This window comes from Abramis brama (assembly GCF_963993115.1).
Source record: "Abramis brama genome assembly, chromosome: 8".
NCBI classification, from domain to species: Eukaryota; Metazoa; Chordata; class Actinopteri; order Cypriniformes; family Leuciscidae; genus Abramis; species Abramis brama.
This window is the reverse complement of record NC_139970.1, coordinates 34,063,888-34,086,106: the sequence shown is the minus strand read 5'-3', so window position 1 is coordinate 34,086,106 and position 22,219 is coordinate 34,063,888. Positions and strand designations below refer to the sequence as shown.

The 22,219-nt window shown below is 36.5% G+C and overlaps 1 protein-coding gene across 1 annotated transcript; it reads left to right on the top strand.

The window, feature by feature from the left end:
• Positions 1–1,689: 1,689 nt before the first annotated feature.
• Positions 1,690–21,724, top strand: ralba (v-ral simian leukemia viral oncogene homolog Ba (ras related)). The gene is made up of 5 exons (XM_084123170.1): positions 1,690–1,817; positions 17,514–17,683; positions 18,019–18,227; positions 18,367–18,544; positions 20,625–21,724. The coding sequence occupies exons 2-5, from the start codon at positions 17,570–17,572 to the stop codon at positions 20,745–20,747; spliced, it is 624 nt and encodes a 207-aa protein (XP_083979296.1). The 5' UTR covers positions 1,690–1,817; positions 17,514–17,569; the 3' UTR covers positions 20,748–21,724.
• The last annotated feature ends 495 nt before the right edge of the window (positions 21,725–22,219 follow it).

Sequence of the window (22,219 nt, the reverse complement as noted above, 5' to 3'; positions counted from 1 at the left end):
TCTTAGCTAAATGCAGACATTTGCTCCCATGATGCCTACAGACAGAGCCACTCTGCTGTGGATGAATGAGAGGGTCATGTGAAGACACTTTTGTCATAATGCTGTGCACTGACTTCGGTTCTTCATTCAGCATCATTATACTTTAAACACGTACCAGTAAATGACTCCATTCTTGTACTTAACACCACGCTCTGCAACTGGATCCTTGATTTCCTGACTAACAGAAAGTGCTCCTCTCACAACACTATAGAGGTCCTCAAAACTGTGTTCTAGGCCCATAACTGGATGTTACAGTGTGTTCTGGAGGTTGTGAGAGACCTTGTACAAAGACAACAATTTCTTAATGTAAAATGAAAGAAATGATTGTTGACTTCAGGAAGTTGACTGTAGCCCACTCCCTCCAGCTTAAATTTCCACTGTCCACTGAGGACTTCTCCTGTAACCACAACACCTCCTTAGTGAAGAAGGCCCGACAACTCTCTGGAGAAACTCAAAACCATACAGTAGACTAGTCATTATAGTCTTTAGTCTAGAATCTGTTAGGCTCACTTGTATATAAACTGTCTGAATTTTATATTGTTATTTGTCTGTGTATGGTATCATTATCATTTATTCATTCATTCAAGTTCAACAACAGGGGGCATCAATAACCTATTTACTGTACGCTATCTTTGCTATCATTACCAGTGGGTAGACTAGAAATAATTTACAACGTCAACTTGCAATGTTAATATTTTTCAGATAACATTTTAATAACTAATTTTAATAAACTTTTTTTTTTCTTACACAGTATAAATAGGTCTTTATAAAATAAAATGTCAGTTTTTAATATTTTAGGAACAGGACCCTCATATTTGGTAATCCTTGGCATAAAATAGGCACCATAATAGGCATTTTAAAGTCACCATAAAATCAAAATTGACTACTCATATTTTTCTGGAATATGGCAGTATTTATTATAAATTATTTATCCATGCATTATTATTATTATTAATTATTATTTCAAATTCATGTCCCCTCATAATCTTTAATCAAAATAACTTCCCTTCTCTCTTGCAACAACATCTCTTGATGACGTGTTCACTGGTGCGAGGGCGTGACAACTTGTCACTTACATGAGATCATCACAGCAATAGCAAACAACAATGGTCCATACCAATCAACCCCCGATGGGGGAAAAAAGTCCCATCCATCCTTAATTTTTCTTGATCGAGAAGCCGTTTTACTTGGATACACATCACAATAGAGAAGATAAGACTATTGCAACCTCCGTTTCATGCAGACTTTTAAAACCAGTGTGTGTGATATGTTATATAGTTTTGTATGATATATTAGGGTAGGGTCTTTATGTCTATAATTAGCTACAAAGCATTCAAGGTCTTATCATACCTACATTTTAACAGTTTTTGTTAACATTTGTTACTTTGTAGTCTTAAGGTCAACACTGAGGTAAAATCATGCATAAAGATTGCAAACTTGTGTATAAAAGTTGCAGTTATGAATACAGTATTTTTCTATTAAAGTCATACCATTTACTATACACTGACTCTAAACTCTAAACATAACATACATCACAAGTTATGGCTGGTATCTCTAGCAGCATATCTGTTCATTACATCATATCCTGTTCATCCCTCCTCACGAGGGCGGGGTCTACGGTTAACGACATCATATCCTGTTCTTTTGCATGTCCAGAGGGTGGGGTTTATGACACCAGCAGCTTCAGCTTCAGAGGAACTACAGGGTGTATCGGAACAGGCGATTAATGCGTTCCACGAGATAGCAGAAGAGACTGTGGAGGACAAAGTCACCGAGAGGTAATGTGTATATTTGTGTTCCTATTTATCCATTCTTTTGCTTGTTTTTGAAATCTAGAAATTATCTTCTACGCCAGCTCGAGCTTTTGTTACTGTTCGACAGTCAGTTATAAGAAGTCCCTCTGTGCATATTTCAGTCTTTATGAAAAATGTCAGTTGAATAAGACAGCCGTTATAATTATTTTGCTAGTTGGACCCAGCTGATGACAGATCACGCGAGACGGGCGTTTTTGCGGATGTTGCGCGTGTTTGACTGATGTGGAGGTTTATTTTCAAAGCACCAACGTTTATGTTCTGCTTAGCCTAGTACGTGTATGAATCAAAGATATTTAACACTTTCAATGACTAGAGTACAGCATGTGTCCCTTATATTGCTTTTCTTTTTCAGAAAATAAAGTAGTAAAGCAAGTAAATTTAGGTGCTAAAACGGCAAAAATATGTCACGTTAAACTCACTAGGTCAAATTAATTAAATATGACTTATTTTTCTGTCCAGTTTCTCTGTTGGACCTTCTTACAAGAACTGAAACATATGCCTACCTAAACCCTAAATACATACATATATATACATTAAACACATACAATTCAATTGTGTTTTTATTAACTTTATTTATCCAAATTTGCACAATGAAGTTGTCATTCAGAAGTGGCATTATGTTTGGGACCAAATATTAGTTTGTAGTTATTGCTAAACTTGTATTTCCCATAAGTACAAAAATAAAAATAGACCTATATTATTTTTGTATTTTGGCTTTTTTTGTCTTTCTGTTGGATACCGTTTAGAACATGAAACAATATCTTTTTTCTTTTTTTTCTCTCTTTTTGGACACCAAAGTGTTCATGGAATGTTTCACTTCTATTTGTGTATGAAAAGTGTTAATTTTACTTCTTATTAATCTTTCAGGGACTTCTGAGCCTACTATATTCACCTAAATAATGGTAAAAATGTAGAATGCACTACGTTTCCCCTATTTTTTTCCATCTCAACTGTTTCCTTTATGTTTACACAAAACAGTCCAGCTCTGAATCGTTTAGACTTACAACCTATTTTAGTTGATCTTTAGTCTTTTTTGACCATTAATGAAAGATGGCTGTAAAGATGTGCTTCTCTGTCTCAGTAGTTTGATCATTATTTAAGATGTCCTTGTATCTAGCATACATATTAACCTTGAAAGCAAGCCTGCATGTAGGGTGACTTGAGCAGAATCTGTAATGTCAGCTACTTTGGTTTGTTTTTATTTTAAATTCTGAGTGGTCACAGTTTTTACCAGTCACTAGGTTGTTTGGGTGTGACCTCTCTGGCAATAGTGTCTGTTCCCTTATCACCCTGCAGTATGGGACTTGTAAAGTCATGGACCAGTTACCTCAATGTTTTTGATCTTTACATTTATTATTATAGTATTTTATGCGCATATTTAATCAACTCCCTGTAGTACCTGACCTGTTCGTATTTCTGAACTTTTGTATAGCGTTGATGATTGATAGCGTCTTGCGTGACATTAGCTTGGAAGCTACAATGCTTATTTAATGAACAACAATATAAAAAGACGTATACATCCTTGTGCAGTGCCACACATTGAAATAACAGTTTCTCCTTAGGTTGATGGGGCTTGTTCAACAGGTTTTTATTTATTTTTTAGGTGGCTTGCAGTGCACTTGAATTGGTTAGTTTGAAAAAGTCAAGCCTCTGGGTTCAACACATGTTTGAAGCTTTGCAATTTTTTTTCTGTACTTTGTTCCAGACAGAATCTGTCTTTTTTTCCTCAATTTACTTAGCTATTTAATAGTTTTCAGCATTAATTAGGTCAGTGATTCCTAACCAGTTGTCTGTGTTGGGTACTTGAGCAGGTTTTGAGTCTTGAGCAGGTTAGAGTCCGAAAGATTTTGAGACTTTGTTCCCTAGTCATGTTATATCATTAAAATCTGGACACATGTTTACTTGTAGGTGATATTTCATACTTTCTGAGCTCTCTGGTGTTTATATTTTACTATTTACTTTTATATCTGGATTTCTTTTATTAATACATTTGCCATCAGGTCTTTCTCATATAGAGTTTCTGATGGTCCCTGAACTGCAAAAAATGTGCTCTGGAAAAAGTGTTAGAAAGAGAGTGAGTCATTGCAAAAATGGCCACTTTAATAATATTGATATCACTAAATCAATCAAAAAGGAACACACATCTGCTTTGGTGTTGAACGTGTACTAGAGGCTTAGGCTATTGCTGATGTTGTGTGGGTATTTAAGAAAAAAATAGGTTAAGAAAGACCAGATTTGATTTTGAGAATGGCTGTAGAATAATCATTCATTGTTTTGTCAGTAATCACCTGCTCAGATGCTTTTTTTAAATGTTCCTCAACAAAATATCCCACTTTAACAGTGAAGTCATGTGTCTCTACTCAGTTTATGAATAGGATAAAGTTTAAAACTTAATAGCATTAAACCTAATTCTAGATGATTGAGTGAACATTCTCGCTATCTAAGTCATAATGTTCCAGATGTCATGTTGATGTGTAACTATGTTGACCCTGTCGGTGTAGAATTTCATCAGATTACAGGGGGAAAATATAGGCCGAAAAGTTGAATCATTCATTGTACGCCCCTCTTTGTTGATGCATATATTATGTTTTATCTATAATATTGTATTTAAATACCCCGTTGGCAGGTGTATTCGCCTGGGTATTGCCAAATTCCCCACAATATGCAATCTTTAAAAAGTTTGGGGTTGGATTTGTTTTTAAAAAGCCATGCTCACCAATAATATTATCACTATTTAAAATGGCTGTTATTTTAATTTTAAAATGTAATTTATTCCTGTGATGGCAAAGCTGAATCACTCCAGTCTTCAGTGTCACATGATCCTTGAAATATATATATATATATTTAGAATAGAAGCATATTAGAAATCATTCTAATATGCTGATTTGGTGCTCAAGAAACATTTCTTATCATCAATGTTGAAAATAGTTGTTCAAAAGAACAGCATTAATTTGAAATAGACCCCACACATTGTGGGTTTTTGAACATATTTTCAGTTCACATTCATGAATCATGTCTTTGTGTCAAACTTGTTTGCTAATGTTTTAGAGCTGGGCTTCTTCCCCTGAAAAATCTCCTCTGTGGTAGTGATTGCTTTCTGAGGTGAATCAGGGTACTTTTTGAAGAAACCTAGTCAAGTTTATGAATGTCATCAGTTTCCCTTAGATTTGTTTCTCTTTTACTATGTCATGTGATCTTCTGGCAAAAAAAAACAAAAGGTTGGTTAAAGGTTAAGTTCTGCTTTTTATTATAGACAGTCTCATACCAGCATCATTAGTATGCTCTGTGCGCTTCCTTTTAGGCAATAGGTGCTGATTTGCCACGTTCCCCAGCAGGTAGCAGATCCTGGTTGGCAGTTAATAAGTTAAGTTAATGCAGATCTTCTGAAGTGGATGATTACGTTACTGTTGATCATCTTTCCATCGTCGTATAAAGCCCGCCCTGACAATTTGATTGGTCCGAACAGCTCTGGTTCGAGCATAGTTGCTCCACAACGGATCAAGTCCAGACCGACCTTCCCGACCTCAAATGTTGTGGGCGGGGCTAAGTTCGGCTGGCATCCAGGCTATTGAAAATAATGTCCAAAATGTTCTGTAGAATTTTTTTCTTTTGTGTTCAGAAGTCTGGAATAATACTAGGGTATAACCTGACTTTTAATTTGATACAGTAATCTTTTTCTTAAACTTGTTTAATTTGGCATAATGTTCTGGTGTTCTTAATGTCATGATCATTCACTTTATAGGCTAGGCTAATTCATTATTCTTGTGTAATCTTGCAGAGGGTCATGATGAACTAGTCATACCAGTGAGGAATGTGAGGCCAGGAGCTAGTTCAGAAATTTGTCTCTTGGGTTTGACTTTGCTTCTAAATGCTCCCACATGGGATGTTTCTCTTGCCCTGCATAACCCTTGAAAGCCCAATGGAGTCTGTCTCTGAATATGTTAAAAGGGTTTGAGATAAACAGAGAGAGATCTGCTGTGTGGTTCGGTCCTGTGAATCTACATGGAGGTCTCTGCCTGTGTTTTCTAAAAAAAAAAACTTGCTACATACTTCTTTTAAAACTTTTATATACATATAATTAAAGGTCATATAATTATCAGTTTTGCCAATAATTGGAAAAAAGATCAATAATCTCAATTATCGGCAGATGCCTTTTCACATTTGCTCATAAATAGTAACTTAAGTGTAACATTCATTTAAGTAACAATTTAAAAAAATGTCCTTTCCCAGATTGGTTGCATAAGGTTTTACCTGTAATTTATTTGAATGGAAAGTTCCTTATGTTTGCCTAACAGCTAAGCAAATTGTTTTCCCTCCCTGTAAATGAAATGGGGAGATACTTGAGACGTTTATTTCACTTGCTCTGGAGAATGTTTTCACAGTGCTGTTGAAATGAAGTCCACCTTTCCCACAGAGCAGGGAGTAGTGGCAAGTTGGAAATTATTTTGCTACTTTTACTTGGTTATTCACATTATAGTGTGAAAATATTATCCAATAGCAATGTGTAAAGAGATTGTCCATCAGAAGAGATTTACCTTTCTCCATGCTCGTTCTGGATAACAACATGGCTGAAACGTCCCAGTTCAACACCATTGCCTTTATATATCTGAATGAAGCCTCTGTGTCCCAGCTCTAGATGGTTAGTATTCAGCAGAGATGCTCACCTTGAGTAAGAGGGAGAAACAAGCTCCTTGGGTGACAGATTATTTGCTTTTCTGCACAGATTTCGATTTTTTTTTTAGTTTATTCATAAATTATAAAATCTGACAAAATATAGCAGATCCTGGTTGGCAGTTAAGTTAATGCAGATCTTTGTGTCGAGGAATAGTTCACACAATGTTTTTTTTTTTTTTTTTTTTTTTTTTTTTTTACTTACCGTCATATTGTTCCAATTCCAAACCTGTTTGGCTTTAAGTGTAAATTAGAGTTAAATGTAAATTAAAAAGTAAATAAAATTTTGAAGAATTTTATATTGAAAAAAATGGCCGGAATGTTCTATAGATTTTTTTCTTTTGTGTTCCATAGGTCTGGAATAAACAATATTGAAAAATTGAACCTGCATCTCCCAAATGAGCACCACAGATCAACATATTTAAAAGCTTCACCTATTTTATCAGTAACAGACAAATCAATATCTAGACCTTCTTTTATTGCCTTTTCTTTGATTCTACAAACAAAATTATAGAAAAATATGCCCATATTCTATGGCATGAAAGAGCATGAATAAAAGAGCATTATAGGAACTACGGTGGCTTCAAAAGCATGCATGGACGTTTACATTCTCCTCCAAGTATTCAATATGTTTAAAAGAATGTTTCTTTTTGGAGGTTCAGACATAAAATCGTCTCAAATAAGATTGCTGATGACCCTCTGCAATCCAGATTACTCAAGAATAATGAATTATAAAGTGAACGATCATGACATTAAGAACACCAGAACATTATGCCAGAATAAAATGAGTTTAAGAAAAAGAGTCTTGTTACAAATTAGAAAAGCATTGAGGAAGGTCACCTTTATCTTGAATTAAGTGTTTATTGCTTTTTATTTTTTACTTTTTTTTCCAATACAGATACAAAAACATCTGATCATAAATTGACCAATTTAATATTTGTAATGTATGTTGATCTGGGGGTGGGCAGGCATGTTTGAAGGAAGTGAGTGGTGCAATGTAATAATTAAATCATACACCATCCATATGTGTCCAAATACCAACAGGCTCACTGAAAAAATGATAAAGGGTCATTCAGTGTCAAATCAACCAAATTGCAGAAACTTCCCCGGCTCAAATTTTTGATTTTGGTTTTTTTTTTAAATCGAAAGAAAGAAAGATAAATATAGATAAGTCAAAATATTAAATGTCATGGATGTATATTTACGGTGTAATCCACTATTTTGTAGAAGGGGGTCAAAAATGACTATTTTCAACTGAGATTTGGAGCCAAATTACACGGGGGAAAAATCACTTTTTAAAAGATTGCAACATCATCATTTTATTTTTACACCGTGATTGGTAGGTCTATTAGTTAAATCAATTTACTTTAGCAATCTTTGTTGCATTATGCCAACTTGGGTGACCGTTCAAAAATGGGAAAAAAAGCACTTGTGTTTTTTTGCCCCAATTTTGAATGCCTGTAACTCAAGAAGTATTAAAGATATCTTAATATCCTTTTATATTTTGGTTTTTAACAAACCTTTCTTTTGGTATTTTCATTTAAAGGCCCCATATGGTACAATGCCAGAGATGAGAATTTACTCCATGAGTAATTTGGTCAACATTTTCAGTGGCCAGAAAACAAATGTTGGTCACTTTGCATACAGTGGATACCTTTTTCGTTTAATTAAGGAAAAAAATCTGGACAACATATATTGTTGAAACTAGAAATGCATCTTTTTTTTCTTTTTTTTTCTATCAACACAATTGCATTGAATATACCTGTCTGAGAGCCATAAATATTGTTTTTCCAAAGTTTGCATGCCTATCACTCAAAAAGTATGTGTATGCAGCATATGTTCATCACTAAATACTGGACAAAGGTTGGTGATTTAATCCCTTTTTCTGATGACTGTACGTTTTTTAATTCTACCCGCCCAAATGGACGCGGGGGTGGGCTAGTGACAATTTTGAAAAAAAAAAAGAACTGTGGCATAATTCTGATACCAGACTTTTAAGGCAAACATGAAAGGCCAAGCGTCAATGGAAAAAGGATAAATTGCATATTTATTTTCAATTGCTCAAAGACCACTTATCGGCTTATCAGAGTGCTGCTATGTCTGCAAAAGCTACGTATTTTTTTAATAAAAAAAAAAAAGATTTAGACACAAGATTTTGTTTTTGGTTATTAATTCTGTTATAAATCCTCCGGTCAATACGATGTCTGTTGCCTCTGATGCTTTATGTGAAAGCCTCTTGAGATTTATTTTTTTAATGACAAAATCTCTAATTTATGACCCAAAGTAAGCTCCTCCCACATCGAACCTCCTATCCCTTCGTTGCATCCAGGGATGTTTTTGATCCTATCTCTCAACAAATACTTATTTACACCCTCGCTAATCAAAAACCCTCCTTTTGTTCTCTTGATATTATAATATTTAGATTTTATTCAATTATATTAATTGTTGACTCTGTTGGGTGGGGTTTGGTGTCTTTTCTTTGTGTCTCTTGGTTCTGTTCCTTCCTGCTACTCTTAAAGTGGCTTACCGTCACTTCCTTGCTCAAGAAGCCTTCACTGGACCCTTCTGTTTTGAATAACTTTCGTCCTATTTCTGTCTTACCATTTATCTCTAAGGTATTCAGTCTTTTCTCAACTGTAATTTTATTTCTGAATTTTTTTAATCTGGTTTTAAGTCTGCTCACAGCACTGAATCCGCCCTCTTGAGAGTGTTAAATTACCTTTTTTTTAGCTACTGACTCTGGTGACTCTGTGGTCCTTGTTCTTTTAGATTTATCTGCAGCATTTGATACTATGTGTTGACCACTCGACACTGATTTCTAGATTAGAGTCATGGGTGGGGTTAAAATGAACAGTCATCAAATGTTTTCAGTCATATTTATCTGACAGAAAGTTTTTAGTCAAGTTAGGTAGTTTTTCCTCTTCCATTGCTCATCTCGCCTGTGGTCTTCCTCAAGGTTTGATGTTGGCGCCTTCCCTCTTTTCTTTGTATAGCTATGTTACCTTTGAGTTCCATTCTAGGAAGACGAGGGATATCCGACGATACCTAGATCTATTTACCGATCAATAGAAATTATCCTTCAGTATTTACATCTCTATTAATGTGCTTAGACTAGGTTAAATCTTGGCTAGCCTACAATTTTTTTTTTACTTTAAATGAAGATATAACTGAGGTGATCGTTTTTGGTCCCACAATTTTCAGGCCACAGCATTGATTTGGGAAGCTCATCTGCTTTTAGATCGTCGCGTGTGCGGAACTTAGGTGTTCTTTAGGATAAATCTTTAAAACTTGGCAAACAAATTTCATCTGTAATTGGATCTAGCTTTTATCAACTTCGTCTTTTGTCAAAAATCAAACACTTTCTATCTGACAAATCTCTAGAGATGGCTGTTCATGCTTGTATTACTTCTATACTGTGGTATTTCCAAGTCTCAAATTGCTTGCCATTGTATAGCGGCCTGCAAGCTGTTTTATTGACTCATTTTCCCGGTTGAAACACTGATTGAGCGATTTATGAGACAGGATTCATTTTGGTAAGTTATACTGTATCTTTCAACGTACCTTCTGGTGTTCACTCATGTTTATTTTGAGCTGTATAGTAGTAAAGAGGACATGAGATGATCAGTTTCACATGCGCTTGATCCGTACTGCCGAACTGAGATGGCTACAGTGATCTGTCACAGCGCATTAAAAAGCTCCAAAACGTCTTTTATTGTTTGAATTTCGTAATAAAAGTTTATTTCATATTAAAAGCAACAAGGCAAGCGTCTGTTAGTCATCGTTGATTTTGGCCCTACAAAACCATTTCGGTAGAAGATTTTTGGTAGCCGAAATTTCGGTGCATCCCTCAACCCAAACCTAAACCAAACACAGGACACCTGTGTGCTCAGCACCACAAGTGCAATTCTGTACCAGGTACACTGCAGTGGGGGCAGTTGGAGAGTCAGACTGGTAATCCGAAGGTTTTGGGTTCGATTCTCAATAGGCAGGAAATTACTGAGGTGCTCTTGAGCAAGGCACCTAACCCCCAATCGCTCCTTGGGCGCCGCAGCAAAAATGGCAGCCCAAAGCTCTGGGTGTGTATGTCCATGGTTTGCAGTGTGTTTGTGTGTTATTGCTTGGTAATATTACAAATATTACTTGCTTGGTAATATTTTTAGTGACCTGTGAAGGTCAAGTATAGTAACCCATATTCAGAATGTGTCCTCTGCATTAACTTGGATAGGTTAAATGGAGAGGACACATTCTGAGTATGGGTTACTATACTTGACCTTCACAGGTCACTAAAAATATTACCAAGCAAGTTTACTACGCTAGAAAACCCAAATGGAGCTGATTATGTGATGATGCAAGTTTGAAAATGTGTAAACATGCATTGCATCATAGGTCATAGTAAGTGTAGTATTATGCAAGGAACCACACAAAGTCTTTATTAATAAATAAACTGCCCCTGTAATCATAATTTCTGAAAAGAATAAACGTTTTTTTATTAGGCCTACTGCCTTTAGTGTTCATTTCAACTGGAAACAATGAATTGTATGTGTAGCAGGACATTAACATAAATGAAACTTAAAATGAACTGTGCTATTTTGTTAGTCATTTTCAGATTTGTACTAAATGGTTATTTATTTTTATTTTTTTTCTAGTATGTGTAACAAGTAAGAAATGCAGGTGTGTTTGTTTGAAAGGCTTCCATACGTTTCTATAGCCTAGATGTTCCTTGATCAAAATTGATTTGTTTTAATCACATATTTTAGGTCCAGAAAAAGAATCAGTTTGTCCGTGAGGTGATCTACTACCCCCGCTGCACCCTATCTATAAGGCCATGTGCATTACATTAAGTTTAGAAAATAGGCCTATGATGCAATTTGGCAAGAAAGTCCCATGAATACATCTAAGAGGAATGCTCTAATCAGTATGTCAGAGGATTTTCCAGAGACTGACTGTTTTTTCATTGCTCTTTTGCTAATGTATTATCTTTTTCCATTTCTTTTCAAACCTCTTTTTTAGCTTTTCACTGTTATTACACTATTACTGAATTTTATCATTACTTTTGGTACTCTGTTTTATTTCGAGGCATGCTTCTATACTCACATTCACCTGAAAGATCTGATAGAGAATGCTTTCTGCCTCTAAGATGTGTGTGTGTGTGTGTGTGTGTGTGTGTGTGTGTGTGTGTGTGTGTGTGTGTGTGTGTGTGTGTGTGTGTGTGTGTGTGTGTGTGTGTGTGTGTGTCCATTGTTTGTTTACCCATTCTTCACCAGGGCATTGCCGTTGAATCAAAGCTTATAACCTGCCTGTACTAACTCATGTTATTTATTTGTACTGTAGCCTATTTGTTCCCCCGCTGTACATTCCTTTTTTCGGTCTCTGTTGTAGATGAGAGCTTATCTCTGCTGTCTGTTCCCAGCTGGCACTGGTCTCGAGGGTATGAGAGTGTACAGGGAAAGTATGCAGGGAAGTGAGTGTATGATGTGGAAGGGGAGAGAGGGGGATGTTTGGAGCCCTATCAGGTCTTGGCCCAGTTTTCCCCTCTGTTTTTCCCATCAATCCGGCCAGGAAGTTCCATACAAGCCTAGCTCAGTGAAGAAAGTCATCTGGTTTCCTGTAGGTTCGATATTTCCTCTCGCACAGCATGTCAGAGGATCTATATAGCCTAGTTTTTTTTAATTATTATTTTGTAAAATCAATTCCAGAAAGACAACTTCAAGCTAAACTTCTGTATAGCTGTTGAAATATTTATTCTCTGCAATCAAGATAGCTTGCCTTTAATACCCCAAGTTTATGAGCAGAGTTTAATGTCAGCTTTGAGCACGATCATTTCATAAGTATACAATCTGTATTTATTGAGGCTGTCAACCATTAAAAATAACAATATTAAAATGTACTGTGTTAATCATTGTACACTACCGTTTATTATTTTGGGCTCTGTTAATTTTTTATAAGAAATGAATACTTTTATTAAGCAAGTACTTATGCATTTTCTGTTCATCAAAGAATCCTAAAAAAGCATCATGGTTTCCACAAAAATATTAACCAGAACAACTTTTTTTTTAACCTTGATAATAATAAAAAGAAATGTTTCGTGAGCACCAAATCAGCACATTAGAATGATTTCTGAAGGATCATGTGACAATGAAGACACTTAAACAGTAGTTAATTAATTGCATGCAGTAATATTGACAAATTTAGTATTATAAACCGAGTCAGGGTCAACCTCAATGTTTTTGAAAGTTGACATTAAAACACTCAGTAAACTCCAAATAAAAGGGGTTTAATATTGTCTTGATTTGCAACATCAATCCAATCCAATCAATCCATTTATGTATTTGGCAGGTGTTTCCATCAAAAAAGCTGTGTTTTTCAGTAAGTGTGATAACTGGCAATTGAACTCATGATCTTGCCTATGGCTATGGCTGGCAACAGCTGATTTTTAGGAACACCATTAAAATGGCAATCACAATTAAGTGGAACAATCACTTCCTTTTAAAAAAAGACTGTACAATCAGATATAAAGGAACTACACAAAAGGGGGGGGGGGGGGGGGGGGGTATTATTTATGTATCCCAATACCACACTGTTCTCAGTCAAGTGTGAACTAGTATTGCACTAGATATTACACATATTACATTTTTGTGTTACTCATCATACCAGGGTTTTTAATATAGTTAAAATAATGATGATAATTTAGCTTGTATGTATTCTGTCCTTTGTTACAATTACCCTTAGAATGCTTTATCAGTGAATGAAGTGTGCCATGTGAACTAGCCTAATGCTGGCCCTGACCCATTCACCGTCACCTGCTCTGCTTTGCTCTGGCCTCTTCTTTATCCTTGCCCGAGCTCCTGACGTGTCCCATGATTGTCCCCAGCAGCCCTGCAATCAGAGAGGGTGAAGCTGAATAGGTCAGCTTGCCACTCCACTCAAGCAGAGGGCATAGCTCTCCTGTGCATGAAATCAGTGACCCTCTTCAAAACTGGCATCCATTTAAATGGCTGAAAATGAGAGAAACTGTGCTGCGTGGGAATAGAATCATCATTGATCTCTGAGCTTCTCCCTCAGCTGTGGAGAGGCTCACTGGGCGACACAGCTGAAGAATGCTCATCGCTTTTAGTGGCACGGCAGCTCCACAGGCCCTACTCACAGGGGTTTGGTGATGAACGAGTGTAGCAGAATGTGGACAGTACTCAGGGAATCCTAATGAACTCCTCCAGCCTGGGGAGGAGGAGTAGGGCCATCATTAATGTTTCAGAAGCTTAAGAAGCATGCATATGTAGGTCATATCCATATCTGTCATCATTTTAGTTTGCCCAGCCCCTGTTTAACCCTATTTAACTGGCATTTTCTGTAACGCCGATGACATTGTGCATGTATTGTTCCACTGTGTTGTCATTTGGATTTTACCAGTACAATCTTTTAGCACTTTTGAGCTATTTTCCGAAGTGTTCCTAGAAAGTGCTGCTATCTACAATCAAATAAAACCACTGACCATTGTTTTTGTTACATTATTGGATATGTTTGGGGTTGGTTTGATAAAAAAAAAAAAAAAAACAGTAATAGTTTTATTCAGCAGTGATGCATTACATTCAAAACACATTGTTTAAATCAAATGACAGTAAAGACTTTTTAATTGTTACAAAACATTTTTATTTTGAATAAATGTTATTTTGAATGTTTTGATAAAAATCATGGTTTCCACAAAAATATTAAGTAGCACAACTGTTTTCTGTAACAAGAAGGTTACGTTAGCAGTAAATATTTGAGGTATATATTATAAAATGCATGATCTTATTGGTCAAATAAATGCATCAGTGGGGTCTTGCTGACTTTTTTGCTATTTTTGGGATATTGCCCATCCCCAACATGACTAAATGGGACAACAAGCATCTTAAATGGACAGCTTTAAATAAGCCTTCGTTAGCAGATTCCTGCGTCTTCCTGCACGATGCCCTAGTTTCCTACTGAAGCATTTTTTTTTTTGGGACCACCAGGAACAATAGCTGGAAGCAGTGGGTCATGTTCCCCTTTCCTCTGCTCAAGAAGACTAGTATGAAAAGTTCTTCTGTGGTCTTATTATTCTCCTATGAATGGTCTTATGAATCATAACAAGATGCAGAAATAGCCTGTTTGGATTTCAGACCTAATTAAGCTTAAGTATCATCCTCATTAATCAGCTGTGGTTCTCCAAAGATAATGCACCATATAACAATAGTGCTCAAATTACACATGACCGTTCGCAAAGACCCGCCCCCTTTAGTTACTGTTGCTATGTCCGACAAGCTATGCCACTCTCACGCGGTGCCACACATCATGTTCTCACGCAGTGAAAAATACATCGCTGAGCAAAGAGGACTCTGAGAACACGCTGACAGACAGGGCAGAGCAGGTTACTTTTGATATGGAACAGTCTCAACTTTCAAATTTGGTCATTTTTTAAAAATACAAATTTAAACAATAAATGCCGTTTTGTGGCTCTTTAATGTGTTGACTGTTCGCTGTAGCGCCTCAGTTAAAACTACAATATGTATTTTTTTTCGCCACTAGGGGTCACTAACCTCTTACAATAACAAAGGCGTAGGTTGATGACGCATAAGCAGAATTATGGAACTTGCCGTCATGCCGAAGGATCTAATAATGTTTATGGATGAGTGAATACATTGATGTTTTTTAACATGACTCTGGAATGAAGCAGGTCGTGATTGCTAATAAGAGACAGATATCAGCGTCACACACGAGTCCCACGGATATAAAGGATTAAGGACATTTCATTCTACCAAACTACCCACAAGTGCTGAATTACTACTCACACAGGTCAGTTTATTTGACGAATGAAACTTGTGAGGTAACACAGCGCTGTTTCATTTGGTCTACACTAACATACTAAACTGCATTTGAGTGTGTTGAAAGTTATAATGTTATTCTATGTGTTAGTTTGTTTGCTGTATGAGACTAGCAGTAAGCTAGATCAACATTTGAATAACATACTGATCTAACATTTCTTCATGTTGAGCTATAACATTGATTCGTTTTATGTACATTTGCTCACCTGTCTAATAAAGTACATGCAAGAACTGCGTCTCTGTCAAGTCGAAGTTAGTCGCGGACGTGAAGCTCTCGGCATCTCGAAAACGCCACGCTGATATTGATCCTCATTTTATTTCTCCTTTTGTCCCAAAGTCTGCTTTCCATGGTCCATAATAGTTGAACGAAACAACAACAGTGTGACGCTAGACGTAACGCAGTTGTCCAGGTCTGTCACCATGGTTACTATGGCGGTATGAGGGGAAACCATGGATAATGCGGATATTACATCATTGACAGGCGACAATGAACAGGGACGAGCCATTATTTAAAATTGCAATTTCTCTGAAATTAAAAATCTTTGAGAACTTTTGGGATATTGTAAGTACACAATTGCAGGAAATATATCACACTGTGCTAGTGAAATTTTTGTTTATTTTATTACAAAAATCATACATATTGTACCTTTTAAAGCTGCTCGTGAACTGATCATCTCTTACTTCGTTAATTTATAGCATCAAGTAAACATGAATGAACATCATAAGGTATGTTGTTTCAACCGCAGAAAGACGTCAGTACACATCGTTTTTCAAGTTTTAAGTGCCATTTATGCAAGAATCAGTCTGTTGATGTGATTTTACTTTTTTTTTTTTTTTTTATAATTTTTTTATGGTGTGTACTTTTCAAGTAATGCATCATAAGTGGTTTATTGTGCTATTGTGATGTTGTGGATGGGAAAAGTACCAGTGCTGCTCATAAAAATAAACCCAGGGCTTTCCTTCCACAACATTTTAATTTCATAAATAGGTGTTTTCCCTGGTGATGCGTTGGCAAGTGAGAGCCATTGCTACAGATGTCCAGAAGAAGAAAGATGCAAAATAAAAAAGATACCCTTACCAATGTTTTGTGAAATGTATTGATGTATTGAGAAATTCACTCAAGTGATTATGAGATTTTTCCATTTATACCATCTGCACTTTGAATGGCTGGATTAGTTCCACCTTGTTGTTGCATTGCACACACTACAAAATTATGTTGCAATAATAACAAACCGGTTTGAAAATATGGCAGCGCCTGTGACTGCTCGAGACGTGCTCAGATCACCTCTCTGACTGTCTCTTACTTGACAAGCATCAGTGATGCAACAAGCACTGATTTAGCCGCAATCCGGGGGTTTTGTCGCAGACCTTGGAAATCTGTCTGTGACAGCAAAGTCCAACCAAAAGTCATGTAGTGTGAGCTTCCCTTAGACAACATATTTTGTTGATCGTGGAACAACATTCCTGTCTGAAAACACAACCCTAACCCTAACCCTAACGTATCCCTGAAAAATCAGAGGGAAAATATTGGTGAATAACACTGATGTAGAAGCACACAGCCCTGGTTGTACGCCTAAACTTCACATAAATTGTAAACTTGTCCTTCAAATCTGATTGGTTGATTGGAATGTTGATCGGAATGTTGATCCAGGAACATTGTACTTGGTGCTCCAATGTACTAAAAATGTCATGGTATTGCATTTGATAATTGCGTGGGAAATGTTTTTGTCCTCCTTTTTAGGTTTTTGTGGCATTAATCATGTACATGGCAAAACCATATGTTGCTTTTTTGTAAATGTGATATGAGTGACAAGAGGAAGCCTCCAAAAATAAAAAATAAGTTTACTCTTACTGGTGCTGGGCAATAACCCCTTTTTTTTAATCCAACAGGCTTTGGATACTAATAACTTTATACATAATTTGCATTTAGGGTGAATTTATTAAGAAACATGCCATAAGGATTACCTTTACAATTGTCTGAAAGTTTTATTAAAGTATAGAGTGGTAATTCTAAAATGCTTTGGAACCAGCATGATAAAATATATTTGTATTGTATGATTTATGTACCATGATCCAATGAAAGTTCAAATGCACACCTGTTCTTGTGTTGATGGTTCAGCTTCTCCATAATACTTTTGTTTCTCCACAGGTGGTGCCAGTTTGTCTGTGGGTGTCTTGTGGTGTACCTGAGGGAGACAATTAGAAATGGCAGCCAATAAGAGTAGGGGTCAGAGCTCCCTCGCCCTGCACAAAGTCATTATGGTGGGCAGTGGAGGCGTGGGAAAGTCCGCCCTCACACTTCAGTTTATGTATGATGAGGTAAATCAACAGACTATATGTTGTACAAAATCTGGTAGATGCAGGAGACTACTTACTCCATAACATTTACATTTATGCATTTGGCAGACGCTTTAATCCAAAGCGACTTACATTGCATTTCAAGGTACACATTTACATTCTTATCAGTTCTTGCTTCCCTGGGAATCAAACCCATGACCTTGGCGTTGCAAGCGCCAACGCTGTACTGTTTGAGCTACAGGAAAACCATAAGTGTTAAAAAAAAAAAAAGTGTTGGTAGTCTTCAATATACTTTTGTTTTCTGCATTGCCATTTATTTACTTTATCAGTGATATTGGTATTTTTTTCTCCTTTAGTTTGTTGAAGATTATGAGCCCACAAAGGCCGACAGCTACAGGAAGAAAGTGGTGTTGGACGGAGAAGAGGTCCAGATTGACATTTTGGACACAGCTGGGCAGGAAGACTACGCGGCCATCCGAGACAATTATTTCCGTAGCGGGGAGGGTTTCCTGTTGGTGTTCTCCATAACAGAGCACGAATCTTTCACAGCCACAGCAGAATTCAGGTCTGTGGTATTGCACCATTCTTGCTACTTGAGTTGTAAGCTACTGTAGCATAATCAGAAAATTGAATCTCCCATTGTGGCCTTGTATAATCGGAAAATTGGAACACTCAACATTAAATGTATCAGTGCGTGTTTGCAGGGAGCAGATCCTGCGGGTTAAAGCTGAGGAGGAGAAGATTCCACTGGTTTTAATTGGAAATAAGTCGGACCTTGAGGATCGGAGGAAGGTTTCAGTGGCGGAGGCCAGAGGAAAAGCAGAAGAGTGGGGTGTGCAGTATGTAGAGACTTCTGCCAAGACACGAGCCAATGTGGACAAGGTACATTTTCTGCTTGTTTTTTTCTAAATTTAGATGATTCATTTATAACGTTTAAGTTTCGGTTTAAATGGTGTGTGTGTGTATTGTGGTGGGCTGAATGAGGACACAGACCAAACTGACTTGCAGAGCACACGTCCGCAGTGGGTTTATATTGAACATAAAGTAATATCTTAACGTAGGAATTACGGTGCTCAAAGGTTGATGAAGTGATGAAGGTGCAGAAAAGGTATGTGGCTTTCCAGTGTTAGAAGGCCAGTGCTGATCAGTTAATCCTCACTTGAATCTGGAGAAGCAGAGACAAAGAGAACACACTATTAGCATTTCCTGCAGTGGAGAACTAGCTCACCCTTTCATTCTCTTGCTCTGCTAATATTCTCTCTTCTTAATGAAGCACAGGTGTGGCCGATCAGTACTTGTTAATGGCTGCTGATTGAATGTTGAGAAGTAATTACAGGGCGATGCACTCTGGAGACTTGTCACAATATGTATAAATATAAATTCGTTTTTTATTTCAATTTATCTTTTTTATTATTATTATTATTAATAGTAGTAGTATTTTTTTAAACCATTTAGAAGTAGTGTTGCACGGTGTACCGATACTTCAAAAGTATCGCGATACTCGGAAATTAAAAACGTCACGATACCTAAATTTATCAGTATCGATACTTAAAAAAAAATAAAAAAACGCCTCCCTATGGACATCTGTGTTTTTTTTCCTGACGCACGCAGCAAAGAACCTGCCGCTGTCAGTGTCATGTGACAAAACACTACAGCGAGATGGCTGCATGTGCGAGCACAAGTGGTCCACGACTTGTAGAAAAAGATGACGCGATGAGTGACATATGGAAGTACGTTGCCTACCTTGCTCTGTTGCACGGTGCACCGATACTTCAAAAGTAAATCGGAAATTAAAAACGTCACGATTCCTTAATTTATTAGTATCGATACTTATAAGAATGACCGCGTTCCAGATTTGTAAGGCCGGCGACACACTGGCTGCGTGTCGTGTCCGTTTTTATTTCGGCTCCCATGTTAACTGCCTGCGTGACACACGCGTCTGGGCGCAGCTCGAGACGCACGGAAAACGCGTGCATGCTAGAAATAGAACCAACGCCTATTTTGCACGCAACACGCAAGCGTGTTGGAAGCGTTTCCAGGCAAAATAGAATAGGAAAATATGTTTCTATGTCATTTTGACACGAATACATATTAATAAATGACATTTTGATGTTTGAAAGATTTGAGATAAATACAATATAAATGTAATTTAAAAAAATATTATCGATTTTCAAATATTGCACCTCTCAATACAGAACGAAATATTCAGTAGCCTATTTTACCGTCAACACTGCCGACGTTGTCTTTGCTGCTATATATTTATGTTTAACATGAAGTATAGGCCTTCCACAACTCTCTCCCCACATGTCAAATATATCACCAATGAGGCTTATCATATGTTACCAATATTAAACATTGTTTAATATAATCGCTGTTCATATTTTTATTCAAAGTTCAGAATCAAGATAAAGCTCTTATGTTTCTTATGATAAATGAGATAATGCTGCTAAATTTATAAAAAAATTTACCTTGAATGTCATTGCTCTAATTTATTTTTTATATTTTGATATTTCATATTTTGTTCAAATGTTTAATATATCTGCTGTTCATATGTTCATTTATTAGTGTGTTATATGATTAGAATGTTGTCCCGGTTTTAAAATAAAGCACAGCAATGATATTTGAGAGTGTTTCTCCCTTTTCAGGAAAAGTATCGAAAAAGTATCGAAATCGCAATACTTGACTTGGTTTCGGTATCGAAACAATAATTTTGGTATCGTGACAACACTATTTAGAAGCATAGTAACACATTGTTCCATTGCTGCCCATAACCATACACTTGCTTTGATAATATGCATCCAGTCTGTATTCCGGAATGATAGATGCCTTGAATGCAGAAATATGATGGTGGCTACAGTTTACTAAATGTAGCAGAATCCAATTTTGGATTATATGTTTGCACTGATTGTTTTCATACAACCTTGTCATACTGAGCAATAATGAGCCTTTTGTTTTTCCAAAGGTATTTTTTGATCTAATGAGGGAAGTCCGTGCTAAAAAGATGTCAGAAAATAAGGACAAAAACGGGAAGGGAAAAAATAAGAAGAATAAGAAGAGCCTCAAAGAGCGATGCTGTTTACTTTGAACTACACATGGACTTTTCCTCGCCAAATCTACTTGCAACTCTGTGGGGAAACTCTAGCAGAGCGCTTTTTCTTTATTAAAATAACTTGATGCGTAAGGTTTTGTACTTGGAGAGGTAAGCCTTTATCACAATCTTTTATTTGCTTAGTTCATTTCAAACAACTAGATTTAAGAATGGTATGCATATGTTTTAATGGACGATGATGACCACTATATGGCTACTGGTTAAAGAAGACTGTGGCACTTTAGGACTTTATAAAATGTAGTTGGCCAACATGCGCCCAACACTAACTTTATAATATCTTTCCCTCCACAGTTTTTAGTTGGCAAATTTATCTCTTTTTTTTTTTTTTTTTTTTTGTGCACATCTTTTCAGTATTTTTGTGTCAGGTTTTTTCAAATCTATCCATTTTTATTTCAACTCCTGTTGACACCATCATGGTATAGAGAGCAAGAAATGTTTGTGTAGATGTCAGTACTGTGATTTTCAACTTTGAAAACCTGCTATGAATGACGCCATTGAAAAGCACACGTGGTACTGAGGACAGAATGCGAAGCATTGATCAATAGCGCCGCCTGGTGGTTTAAAAGTATATATTTCAGGAAGTCCTCATGCCGAACTACAAGTTACTAACCTCTGTGAACTTATCTGCCTTTATGCTTTGGTGTTTTATTGAAATATTTTTGTAATACTTGTTACATTTTCACCACTGTCTTATGAGAAGAATGTATTCTGTGTGAAAATGTGCCAACAAGCATCATGACTTTGCAGCATTTTCAGACTGAACATAAGACACATTTTATTTAGTGTTTGTTTAGCACTCTGAGCTTGGAGCTGCGGTTTCACCAGTAATTTAAAACGGCTCTTTTATACAAATATCACCTAACCTAAACTGCTATTTGTATTGGTAGTTTTCCACTGCTTTTAGAAGAACAATGTCAAGTATGTTGCCAAATAAACATTTTTCCTCCTTTGTATCACTTGTTCTTCACTTCTAAGATTTAAAGAATTTTTAGCCATCAAAAGTCCTGTATGATCCTGTATTAGGTTAAGTCAAATCAAGTCACCTTTATTTATATAGCGCTTTATAAAATACAGATTGTTTCAAAGCAGCTTACAGTGATAAACAGGAAAATAATGATCAATGATGCAAAAAGAGTTCAAATCTGCTGTAAAGCCGCTCTAAAGAGACAGTACTTCGTGTCATTATTCAGTTTGGTTCAAGAACTGTGTGAAGTTCATCAATTATGGAATGAGTTGAATTAATATTGCTGAATATTAAGTGTCCTCAACTAAGCAAGCCAAAGATGACGGTGGCAAGGAACCCAGACTCCATCAGTTGACATAAATGGAGGGAAAACCTTGGGAGAAACCAGGCAAGGGTCGAGGGACCAGTTCTCCTCTGGAAAAACAAACCAACATGTTGTGATTATGATTCCAGGCTGCATCACAAGTCAGATTGTAGATTGAGC

Excerpts from the sequence above, each read along its gene's own strand:
- ralba (XM_084123170.1), top strand. The coding sequence starts at position 17,570 with ATGGCAGCCAATAAGAGTAGGGGTCAGAGCTCCCTCGCCCTGCACAAA. Across the intron at positions 17,684-18,018 it reads TTCAGTTTATGTATGATGAG|TTTGTTGAAGATTATGAGCC; the intron begins GTAAATCAACAG and ends TTTCTCCTTTAG. Across the intron at positions 18,545-20,624 it reads CACGAGCCAATGTGGACAAG|GTATTTTTTGATCTAATGAG; the intron begins GTACATTTTCTG and ends GTTTTTCCAAAG.